The sequence below is a fragment of the Ammospiza nelsoni genome, chromosome Z (genome assembly GCF_027579445.1).
Source record: "Ammospiza nelsoni isolate bAmmNel1 chromosome Z, bAmmNel1.pri, whole genome shotgun sequence".
NCBI classification, from domain to species: Eukaryota; Metazoa; Chordata; class Aves; order Passeriformes; family Passerellidae; genus Ammospiza; species Ammospiza nelsoni.
The window spans coordinates 76,251,269-76,264,078 of record NC_080669.1 but is presented as its reverse complement, the minus strand read 5'-3'; the positions used below and the strand labels follow the sequence as shown (position 1 = coordinate 76,264,078).

Sequence of the window (12,810 nt, the reverse complement as noted above, 5' to 3'; positions counted from 1 at the left end):
TCCACTGGAGTGAGCAGACTCTTACTCCATATAGTTTGCAACTAGGAAAGAGTGAAACACACAAGAGACAGTTAAAGCATCTAGATTTTAATATCTGGATTGATGCTGCACTGCCAAGGCCTGGTGTCAGCTGTCAACTCATCAGTTATCTCCAAACTGGTTTGCAGTTATAGTTTAGTCACCATAACCAAACTGTATTCAAATATAGGTCTGAGCCTTAATCTGCATGCTTTGTTTATCATGCCCTCCCATGGAGTAAAAGGCAGCAAAAAATCAAATGGATATTTCATTATAATTTAACTCACACAATTTTTGTTCCATCATACAGAACCACTTAGGCTCAAAAACACCCTTAGGATCATTGTCTCCAACCATTAACACTGCCTATCCCACTTTTAAACGATGTCCCTAAACACCACAGCTACACATCTTTTAAATACCTACAGGAATGGAGACTCAGCCCACTTCCCCAGGCAGCCTGGTCCAATGTTTGACAACCCTTTCAGATACTGCAGGGCCTGGGGCTGGACTTGGTGTGCTGCCAGGTACAGAACAACTGTCACTTCTCTGGTCCTGCTGCCAGGATTCCATTGGCCTTTTTGGCCATCTGGGCATACACTGGCTCATGTGCAGCTGCTGTCAACATACATCCCCAGGTCCTTTTCTGCTCAGCAGCTTTCCAGCTACTCTACCCCAGCCTGTGGTGCTGCACAAGGCTGTTGTGACCCAAGGGCAGGACCTGGTACTTGAACCTCACACCACTGGCTTCAGACTGTTAATGCAGCCAGTCCAGATCCTCCTGCAGAGCCCTTCTGCCCTCCAGCAAATCAACACTCCCACCCAACTGAGTGTTATTTGTGAACTGACTGAAGGTGCTCTTGATCCCCTCACTCTGATTATTGATAAAGACATTAATCAGGGATGGGCCCAATACTGAGCCTTTGGGAACACCACAGCAACTGGCTGCAGCTGGATGTAACTCCATTCATCACCACTTCCTAGGCCCAGCCATCAGCCATTAATTCATTTCAACACAGCAAAGAGTGCTTTTATCCAAGCCATGAGCAGTCAATTTCTCCAGGAGAAAATTGTGGGAGCCTATGTCAAAGGTTTTACTAAAGTCCAGGTAGACAATATCCACAACACCCACAGCCCCTTCCCCATCCATCAAGTAGGTCACCTGTCACAGAAGACCAGGCTGGTCACACAGGACCTGCCTTTCATAAACCTGTGATGGCTGGGCCTGATCACCTGGTTTTAATTTACATTTTTTTTCTCCATGCAAAGCTTATTCATACCTTTTTTCTGTTTTTGCATCATGGTTTACTTGAGGACATTCTCTAAGTAGAGATTTCAGTGAGCTAAACTGCTGAGAAGTATTGTCATCAAGAACTAAGAAAACAGGCACTGTGAGAGAGTCAAGTTCCACAAGAGTATTACTGTCAGGAGAGGCAAAAAAATTCTCATACTGTAGTACACATACTCTGCTTAGGATGTGAGAAACCATTTTCAAAAGACAGAAGCATGCCAGAAGGTTTTTTGAGAACAATTGATCTTGTTGCTGTATAAACATCAGTTTTAAAGTTTCTAATGTCAGCTTTGCCACATGCCCAGTCACACTGGCTCTTGAATGCCAGTACAAGACAGTCAAACACTGCTGAAAATATTTCAGGACAAAATGCATCCATTGAGTACTCTTCACAGACTTGTTTAAAGATGTATCCTGGTTTAGCAAAGTACATTTCACAAACTGAACAATGCTGAAAAAATGGATCATGCAGTTCACTGTATAATTCAGCAATGCATCCTTCTCTTCCATATTTTTTGAAATCCCTATCTGCCATGCACCAAGGAGGTTTTTCTGAATGGAATATAGTTCCAATGATGATTTATCTTTCTCTTCAATATCATCTTCTGCATGGATGGTATCAAACATCGATGCAAATTCTAAGCAGCCTTCATCAGCTTTACCAACAGATGAATAGATTCTTTGGTTATAGAAGCTGGAAGTGGTACTGTAAAACTGCTTTTCATTGTCTGATTCTTCTTCAAGGTCCTAAATTAGACAAGCAAAAAATCAACAGCTTAATTCAAGTTTACTGAGAGAGAGACAGAGAGAGAGAGAGAGCACATATAGATTGCAAAGAATCAGCATTTAGTCAGTCTCTTAAATGAAGTTTTTATGCTTAATTACCTTGCTTAAATGCTAGTACACCTAATAAACTGCAGTTTCATCTCAATCTCAAATTAAGTATTATTTGCAAAACACCTGGGCAGACAAATTAAATTACCTAACAACAAAATTATACTGCCAGTCCAGCAGCCAATTTTATACCAGAAAGTGAAACTCCATGCTTCATTAAACCTAAAGTAGAAGACAGAGATTTTGCCAGATTCCTGTAAGATACAAAAGTCATTCAAGAAAAGCTCAAAAGCTTCAAAGAACAAACCAAAACTCAAAAGCACGAAATAAAGATGGGAAAGGCTGTTCAGTAACTATGATCACAGGGCAACTCTTGCAAAAGACAAAACAGTTTTGGAACTGATTAAAGAATCCTCTAAAACGCAGGATAAAGATAAGTATCGTATTTATTAAGAATAAGACTGTTATTAAAATAGTCTACAGCTGCAGTACATCTAACAGCTAATGTTACATTTTATTATAAAGTGAAGCTAAAGTATTTTGTTTCCAGGGAGAGGCAACAAAAGACAAGGAGATTTTTGACATGGACACGTAGTGATAGGATAAGGGACACTAGTTTTAAACTGAGAGAGGGAAGGCTTAGATATTAGGCAGAAATTCTTTACTGTGAAAGTGCTGAGACTCTGGAATGGGTTGCCCAGAGAAACAGTGGCTGCCCTATGCATGAAATGTCCAAGACAAGGTTGAAAGGGGCTTTGAGCAGCCTGCTCTAATGAAAGGTGCTCCTGACTCTGTCAGGGGGCTGGAACTGGATAATTCTTAAGGTGTCCTCCAACACAAACCATTCTATGTATTGAAACATCAAAAACTGATATATATGTATATTGTCAGATATTCTTCAAAAAGTGAACACATGATGAAAGGAATGACTTGTTTAAAAATAAAAATAAAAATCAAGTACCAGTTTGAGAAAATAAGCATATTCCTCATGTCTACAAAGAAAATGAGAATACTGAATGATTTTAAAACACTAGTTAAGATAAATAAACCTGTTATTATTTTTTTTTAAATCCCCACAGTTATTACCATTTAGAATACCTTAAACGTACATAATTTCACAGTAAGTGGAAAAATGCTATTAAGTACCGGCAAATCCACGGTTTTCTCGTTCAATTCTGTTGTGTCCTCCTCCAGGAATCTCGGAATGGTGGAAAAGATAGAACTTTGACTTTGAACTTGTTTTAAAAGTATGGCCTTTAAAGACAACAATGATCGTATGTACCGAGATCTCCTTTTACACTAAAAGAAATAACAATAACAGAAAACATATTATCAGTTTCTTGCAAGACAGAGAGTTTCTAAACAAGTCAAGGAAATTGGTTACTGTTGTAGAAAGCTTCAGTTCAAAAGTCCCAGATGGACAGGGAGAACAGGTCAGCAAGCATCTGCTACACAGAAACAAACTACCATTTGATCATGCTTTAGGGAAGCAGAATTATCTCACACAGAGAGCTTTAGTACTGTGAGAATCTGCTTTCTTGATGCCTAAGAAAGCTGTAGAAATTTACCTGTATGTAGGGTTTTTCTGCATTTTTACTAGTAACATATCTCTTTACATCCTCAAATCCTTGCCCACTATTCTAGCTTATGCAGGAACACCATGATAGTTCACTCCTCCAAAAATTAGAATAGAAACTGAATTAGAAGACAAGCTGCATTTTATCAGCAAAACCAGAAATTCTTAACTAAATATCTGTTATATCTTCTATGGTCGGCAACAGTTACAGGACCTCTTCCCTCAAGGGAAGGAAGGGACCTGGCTTTCCTTCTCCCAGACTTAGCTCAATTCATAAGTGACAGAAAATGAAACAGAAATGCTTTAACTAAGCTTTAATTGCTACCCTTGACTGAAGACCCAGTGGACAAATGTATGCACTACCATAGAGACTAAGTTCTAGAGGATTTCCAAACTCTTTCTGCATCACTCTGAAAGTTGACGAGAACAGCATAACACCTGTCAACATCCCAAATCAACTCTACAGATATAGAAATCCATGTTTCTTTTACAGTCCCAGAAAAATAATATAGTGACAGCCCAAACTGTCCCTCTCTACGTTTTCCTGAAATATCACCCAGACATCGAAGAAATAAAATTTCAAGAAATCTGTATTCATTGCTTTGCAGATCAATGCGGTTATAAACAAAAGACCAAGTACCTTTGAATGATAAAATTATAAATACATTAATTATATATAATTAATGATATATCATTATATATAATTATATATATATATAATTATATATATTATATATAATTATAAACAACTTTATAATTCAAAGGTACTTAAGTCTTAAATTTACACTTTTTCGTGTACCTGAAATTTTTCACTTAAAAACCTACAAAATAGTTCAAAACCCTACCTTGAAGTTCAGCAAATTCTGACGGATGTTTTCAAGCTGTTGGGCTGAATCAAGCAAAAGGGATCTCATAAATCCTGATGGTGAAAAGTTGTTAGGAAATCTTAGCAGTGTTATCATGTATCCATCAGAGACAATGAGGTAGGGTAGTCTTGGGTGTGAAGCAACAGAGAATCTCTGTCTCAGGAGGTCACGTTCAGAATCTGAAGAACCAAGAGACTGGCTAGAATCTCGACAACAAGAGTGGTGCTGTCTAAAACAGAAATACATCAAAAATTAAGAAGCAACTATCATATGTAATAATCATGAACAGAATAATTTCAGAACATGTAATACCACGCAATCTACTATCCAAATAAATCCCTTCAGAATCCTAGGGAAGTGTCTACCCTTTTGCAGGATGAGCACTCTGAATAAAACTATTTATGCTTGCAAGATGCTAGTATTTTACTACAACCACATTTTTTTTCAATTTAAATAAATTAAAATCAGCTTTTAGTATCCATGTATTATTTCATTAGTAGTAACTGTACTTTTTCATAATTAGAGTCTAAATTTCTATATCACACTTTTTTATCTAGCATGTACTTTGTATGACAAATGCTTGAAGATGAAATTTGAAGGGCTAGGCTAAGTAAGTAATATATAAAAGAAAAGAACCCCTTGAAAATCTGAATCTTATCATTTCAGCATCCGTTCAGATATTCAATAGAAAAATTTTATAAACACAGACATCTTCTCTTTCAGAATGGTTTTTATTATACAGAAATCCCTCCTTACTGAGTTCCAGAAAACTGTATAATACAGGTATTCCAATATTAGCTACATAACACACTGTTTTATTTAAAAAAAGAAAAAGTGGCTCCATATATTCAATATATCATCATAATTCATGTATTTAATATATTTTAGTATCTGATTTTTCAATCAAATAGGGTAAGAAGGTAATATACTGCTTTGAATGTCTTCACAAGCTTTTATATTCAAACGCTAATTGGTTTAAGGCATGCAAAGTTAATAAGATTAAAAAAAATAAAGTTTAGACTCTATTTTGTTTTCTCTATTTAGACTGTGTTACTTTCATTTTATGCTAAAGTGTGTTCAAAGATCCTTCTGCTCTCTCATGCACCCAGCAGCATAATCCCAGAACTTAGATCCAGAGAATCCCAAAACAACATTTTAAAAACCAATTACTTTCTGTCCATGCAAATATGTTATTTACAATATCTCACATAGATTCTATATGTAAAATTAAGGAATGAGCAGAGAAATAACACAGGATTAAAATAAACTTGCACTTTAAGTACTTTGGCAAGTTTAATTTCCTCTTTTATCATAAAAAGAGTGCTAATTTAGTTACTAATAAATTCAAACATTTTAGAAAAACAAATCACTTTATGTATACTTACATTGTCACAATGTCAATTTTCATCACGACAAATGCATTATAAGGAATAGAAGAGAACTATGAATGAGAAACAGATATTGGAAAGACACATGAAAAGCAAAAGAGTGAATTTGAAAGATAACATTTATGCAAAATTATAATAAATATGATAGAAAGTAAGGTAAGACCAGAATACAGAAACATATAAACCTTTTCAAACCCTTTTACCTGTACGTTATTAGAGGATGAAACGGAATAAACTGTGCTGGTCCAAATTCTACAGAGCATCCAGAAGCAATTAAGGTCAGCAATTCCCCCATACATGTCAACAAAACCAAACATCCACGTTTTAACATGCAAGCCAAGAAAAGGCTATCAGGAGTCCAACTCATGTCGCCAACCCAGTAAGATCTAAATTGGGCAGGTAAAAAAATATTTTTTTTCTGTCAAACTTCAGCATCAGAGGGTTAGGATATAAAATAAACAAACAGACTATAAAATAAACCAACCAACCATAACACAAAACTGAAAGACCCACAACAGCAGCAGATACATTGTCATTTACTGACCTGATGAACCTGGACGGGGTCACACTACTCTTGCTACTACAACCTTTCAGGCTACCCGAAACAGTTACAAAATTCAAAGTGTTCAGAAACAAAACCTGAGTTGCCTAGAAAGAAAAAATAAAGACATCATAAATGTTTGTATCACAATGCCATTATTGCAAAAAAAAAGTCTACTACTAAATCATGCATTATATTTGGCGGACTGGTAACACCATTATACATGGAAAGGACATTGTGTTTCACTATTTATTACTATTTGAACATTTATTGAATTTTACACATTATTCTACACTTGAAATATAAGTAAGGACTATTATATACTTAATATGTAATTCCACATTCTTTTTAAAATGTAACTTTTTTCTAAAACACTCAATATAAGACCACTCTTCTTTAGTCTTTCTGATAATTAACAACTGGAGCAATCCTTTGAAGGATTGCATCATCCCAATTGGGTACAACAAAAAAATGGGTTTATTTTCTCTGTCATCGTTAGCATTAAAAAGTACATTAGAATTTGACCTCTGAGTTATTAATAGGAATAACATCATGAAGTCCAAAACATGTCAGGTTGAGGCTTGACTGAGAATCACCAAGAATCTTTGCAGATATGATGCAGCAATTGAAATTAATTTCTTTTGTATGAGAGCTTAGAAATGACAGGATCTCATACCAACTTCTAATTGAACACCACGCATAAACAACTGAGTTGTAGTAAAAGTTTTTAGCTAGGGATATCAATGTAAATATAATTTCAGGTCCCCTTGTAAGTGCTAAAATCATCCCAAAACTGTGTTTTTAAATCCTTGTTACCACTTCATTCAAATGGAACTCTTAGCTTAAATGATGCACTGTCATACATACCTTTGGATCAGTTTGATTTACAGCTACTGCAAGCAGAAGCCCATCTCTTGCAAATGCACATAGCAGAGCTCCTCTTGACTTTACAGACACACACTGAGGAACCAAATTAACAAGAGAACAAGTCTGCTGTACCCACTGGATCTGGTATGGCAAAGAACTGAATACCAACAAAAAGATAACAAAACCAAGTGGTTACCTCATTTTGCAGAATGGGATTATTCCTATACAGTAAAAAACCATGCAAGACAAAACCATAAAAAGTATGAGCTAGTAAAAAAAAACCCACCTGTTTTTCATCAAATGCCTTACAAATGAAAAATATTTTGTACTTACACAGGTTAAAAAATTATGTCTGAGCACTAGGAGCACTTATTTTTATGGAATGGGATTTTTATGGGATTTATAAGTCTAGAACATGCAAATATATGCAGATCAATGACATATAATAGAGGCACTTGAATTCTAGCCAGAAACAGCTTTCCCAGACCCTGTACCACCATTCACCACAGGAATACTCAGAACTTGAAAATCAACAGTATGTGGCTCTGAGCAAAAAATCTGTGGATGACCCATCACTGGAAGTGTTCAATGATATGTTGGATTATGCTTCCAGTAACCTGATCTAGTGCAAGGGGTTCCTACCCATGGCAGGGAGGTTGGACCATGTGACTTTTACAGGTCCCCTTCAATCCAAACCATTCTGTGACCCTATAAAGATTCAAAACATAACAGAAAACACAAGACAAAATCTGTCTTGACGTATGTCATCTAACAGACAAAATAAAAAGGATTAATATGCAAAAATGAATTAAATATAATAGCAAGCAATGAAACTAAGCGCGAGTTGACATAAGAAAATATGAGTAAGATGTCTGAGAAATATAGCAACAATTTCAGGCTGCAATTACTATGGTGTGGATAGCTAGCTAGTTACATACATACATACATATGCATTTCTGCACTGGGTATATTATGCTCTGTTTCATTTTTTATATAGCATCAGAAAGGAATTATCATGCCACTGATAAACTGAAGATTAGGTCAACTAGGACATCATTACTAAGTATCAAAAGGACTTCATATAACAAAAGCAATTGTACCATATCATGTGCAGGGCAAAATTCTGGCAAGTTATTTCAATAACACCTGCATATCCATTTAAACATATGCCAGAGGGCACATCTATTTAAACTCATGGGCATATGTGCACCCAGGAAGAGGAAAATCCAGGTAAAGAAATGCACACACACACTTTCACATCTCACATTACTTTTACAAGCAAAAGTAATGAAAAGGTCAACAGAAAACCAATAAATCCACATAATGAAGAGGAAAAGGTAGTCAAGGCATTCATGGCTGTACAGTACAAGAAATAAAGGAAAATAAAAATACATATAAGCAATATAAGAAGAAACAAGAAAAATACATTCTATCATCATCATGCAAAAACCAATGAAACTAAAACTCATGTGTCAACAGGTATACATAACTAACCACACAGAATGACAAATATTCCCAGGGTTATCTAGGTGTGAGATAATAATGAAGTATGGAATATGTAAATAAATGCTGTTGTATTAAACACATTTTACAATGGACATGTAAAGGACAGGAGAGAAACATCCATACATAAACATAAATAGGTGCTTATAACCATAGGTTAATTGAACATCCATGTAAATGTGTTCAGTTGCATCTCTGAATCCCAGCTGTAAAAAACTAATTAAATATTCCTGATGCTGCTGTAACTTCAGATATCTTTGAACTTACCTAACATTTTTAAAGGTATTTTCATGCCATCGAAGAATCAAAAATGTGAGCACCAAAGACTCGCCAGAGTAAAATACAAAAGAACACAAACAGCAATCACCTAGCACCTGTAAAAAAAGAGAACATGATCAAAACATCCCCAAAAGGATTGTCATACACAAATTTCTCTTTAATTATCTACATATTTAGATCAACGGCTATTACAAATCCGATTAAATAACATAATGTTGTCATTCAGAAATGTAAAGGCTAGCAAGAATGTAAGTGGGCCAGAAACTCTGATCTGATCCAGTATGGCTGTTCTTACATTGTCATCAAATAGAACATGAACTGAAATATTAAGCCTATGCAAAACGCCAAAGAGGCAGACATTGCTTTCAAAATTCACTGCAGCTTTTGTGGCTCTAATTTAATTAAGAAATAAAATTATTGCCTTGGGGTTTATTTTTTACCTCATTTTGTATGAATGCAGCATCCACTCCAATTTCTTTTTCCTCAGTAGAAGGCAATATGACTGATTCATCAGTTAAAACTTGTGTCCAGCGCCCAGGAGAGTTTTTACCAAAGGCTGTATTTTCATGCTCTGTACTCTCCCACAAAAAGGTACATGCTGTAGGAGTAGTTAACAGTACCTTTCTGCCATCTCCAGATACATACAAGTACAATCTCATTAAACACTCTGGAGGAAAACAAAAACAAAACACAACAATGTGCCAGGATAGTTTCTGTTCCTTTGTTAGATATAGAATTAAAAAGAATAGAGAATGTAAATTTCTCTTCTCATCTATAACTAGAAATCCAAGCTGTCCTGTTAAGTATCTGTAATTTCCAGCTTCACGACTGATAGCAGGCTTGGGCAGCAGTAAAGTCAGATGGATGTTCATGTCTATGCATCCTATGTGTTATCTTTCCCACAACACTCAACCATTAGAGATGTTTCCTGGGACAGCCTAAGTGCTCTACTATGGATTACTTTTAGCTCTTAGATATACTACTGATCTTCCCTGAAATGACAGAATTTCCTGTGCAAGACTTAACTTTAGAAGCCGGTACCAGTGATGCTATCCAATACAAGAAAATATCTGATACTTAAGTTTGCAAATACGTGTCTGTATTTTATTATTTCCAGCTAGCATTTGCCATAAAAGCCCACCCGGAGAATCAGCTTCAAATTATCCACATACTGTTTACATCAAATGTACATCTGCCCTAACTGATAACCTAGTCAGGAATGTTTTACAGTAAAAAATTGACCATTAAAGAACACACTTACAGTATCTGAAAATTAACTATTTACAAGGGATTACTAAATTAAAAACCTGTATCACTCAAATGACATTTGCCAAAGTTTAGCTAGCAAACAAATTATACAAATGCAAAACAATGTAAGAATACAGTTTTGCTCATTTAATAACTTTTAAAGAAAGGAAAATAACTTTTCCTTTATTCCATTTTTTCACAGGATTAATTGAAAAAAACCTACCTTGTGCTCCTGCTACTACTTTTTTGGACTCTTCGATTGCTGGTACAATTTTCAAGCAGTCCTGATCTTTATTCCAAAGAAAGAGCTCTCCTGTTGCAAGTATTCCTGCCAACCAGGCAGCTGTGTTCATTGGGGGAGAGAAGTTTTGAAGGATATTACTGTGAAGTTACTTAAAATTACTTCTCTTCCATCTTAGCCACAGTTTTAAGTGAACTGGCAGATCCTTTAGATATCTGCCTTTTCACACTGTTACAAATATAAATAAAATAACCTGAGCTTATTGTACGTAAGATGTTATACTTAACCATTTCCTGATGTTGTTAAGACAACCACATTTTTCAACAATGACTGCAGTGAAGGGATTTTCTTCTTTGTCTTCCCTGACGACAAGTTAATTTCATTTATATGTTTGCCATCTAGAAGAAAAACAGCCTCTTTTTCCTATTGAAAGAATAAAAAAAGCATTTAATTTTTCAAAATTCTGTTTTCTACACAGACGTACAGAATCACACAGAGAAAAAATATTAGGGAAAAAATAATTTTTAAAAGTACAATAAGGCAGCAATTGTCATACTAATCTCATTCGTTGGCATATTTGCTTTACAGTAGATTATATCCAGCATGGACCTACAGTGATGATGAATTTGATTGACAGGTTTCAAAATACCAAACTCATCTTACAATCACTATTAAAAAGTTATTCAAAGTACCTCTGCTAAACTACCTGCTAAAACTGCAAAAATTGTACATTAGCTATCTTGTCCTATACTGTTTAATTTAGTGAGATAATTGCCAGTGACTTCAATAGAAAAGAAAATCAGCATTAAATTGCTACCTACTTAAATTCAAATCATAGAACAAAAAGATTTAGTTTGATGTTATGAAAAACTGTAACCATCAAAACACCAGTCTCATCTAAGCTCTTCTGAGCCTTTGGGGTAGGGAAAAAAAAAGGCTCTGCAAAGTTTCCCTGAGAAATTTTAAATCTCCAGACTCAGATCAGTAAGATAAAAGTAATTTATTTTATAACTCTTAAGGTTACTTATAATACTTCCTGAGGTTGTTTTTAAACCCTCCTAAAGAAATGGAAGTGCAAAGTATTATACAATTAAAACTCAAGAAGTTTTTTACACCTACCTGTCCAACCCATGATATGCGAGGCCATGGTTTTCTTTGCTTGATACACGTAGAGACGAGCACATCTAGCTTAATCTCCATTCCAACTAAACCTCTAGGTAACCATTATACAGAAAAGCAAATAGTGGCTTTTCCACGCATTTCTAGAGAAACTGAAGGAAAAAAAAAAAAAAAAAAAGTTTTGTTATCTGGGAGTAGGTGCAGAGGAGAGGAATTCACACGGAAAGTCGTGACCATGTCTAGCAGCTTCCTGCTAAACACAAAGAGAACTGATGCTAACCCGTACTTCCAAACTATCTTCCTCGGGCAGCTCACGGGCGATGCGCTGCTCAGCGGAGCGGGTCACGCTCGCTCAGAAAGAGTTGAGAGAGAGAAGCTGCAAGTACATCGTTAAGAACTCCACAAATGCACAAGACGTGGAAAACGTCCTGCAGCCTCGCCCGGCGGGAAATCGGGAACCGCAGGGCAGGGGCTCTGGCCTGGCGCGGGGACCGAGGGGCGGCACAGGCTTCCCCCGCCGCCGCCGGGCGCCACCCGCGGCAACCGCGCCGCCTGTGGCCGGCTCAGGGCGGCCCCCGGGGCGGGCTCCTTCCCCGGGGCAGAGCGGCGGGAGGAGCTGCGTGCCCGTACCGCCGCTGGCTCGCCGGAGCCCGGCTGCTGAGGGGGCCGGGCCCGCCGCCGGCCCCGCGCCCCGCGCTGCCGCAGCTTCCGGGCCGGGCCGGCGCAGAGCGCAGCCGCAGCCCCACCCGCCCCGCGGCTCCCGGCGGGACGGTGCCGGCGCTCAGGGCGGCCCTGCCCGTGTGGCCCGGGGGCGGGCTCAGCACTCAGCTCGGGGGTCCCCCCGCATCTCTCAACATGCCGGCTTGGCGAGGCCGCTGGGAGGCTCGCTCGCCGTCCAGAAAGCCGCCGGCATCCTGGGCTGTATTCAAAGCAGCGTGGTCAGAAGGGAGGCGAAAGGGATTCGGCCTCTCTGCTCTGGTGGGACCCCACCTGGGATGTTGCATCAGCTCGGGGGTCCCCAGCACGGGAAGGACATTGG

General features: G+C 37.6%; 1 protein-coding gene across 1 annotated transcript in view; it reads right to left on the bottom strand.

Moving 5' to 3' along the window:
- Positions 1 to 12,209, bottom strand: part of CPLANE1 (ciliogenesis and planar polarity effector complex subunit 1) — a 58,908-nt gene extending 46,699 nt beyond the window's left edge. The window contains exons 1-12 of the mRNA XM_059492052.1: positions 12,052 to 12,209; positions 11,772 to 11,923; positions 10,940 to 11,075; positions 10,635 to 10,754; positions 9,604 to 9,830; positions 9,152 to 9,258; positions 7,382 to 7,538; positions 6,518 to 6,621; positions 6,177 to 6,359; positions 4,565 to 4,814; positions 3,290 to 3,442; positions 1,299 to 2,056 (exon numbers count right to left, since the gene is read on the bottom strand). Coding sequence (XP_059348035.1) covers positions 1,299 to 2,056; positions 3,290 to 3,442; positions 4,565 to 4,814; positions 6,177 to 6,359; positions 6,518 to 6,621; positions 7,382 to 7,538; positions 9,152 to 9,258; positions 9,604 to 9,830; positions 10,635 to 10,754; positions 10,940 to 11,075; positions 11,772 to 11,852 — 2,276 coding nt within the window. The 5' untranslated portion in view covers positions 11,853 to 11,923; positions 12,052 to 12,209. The remainder of the gene's footprint in view (positions 1 to 1,298; positions 2,057 to 3,289; positions 3,443 to 4,564; positions 4,815 to 6,176; positions 6,360 to 6,517; positions 6,622 to 7,381; positions 7,539 to 9,151; positions 9,259 to 9,603; positions 9,831 to 10,634; positions 10,755 to 10,939; positions 11,076 to 11,771; positions 11,924 to 12,051) is intronic.
- Between the last annotated feature and the right edge of the window lie 601 nt (positions 12,210 to 12,810).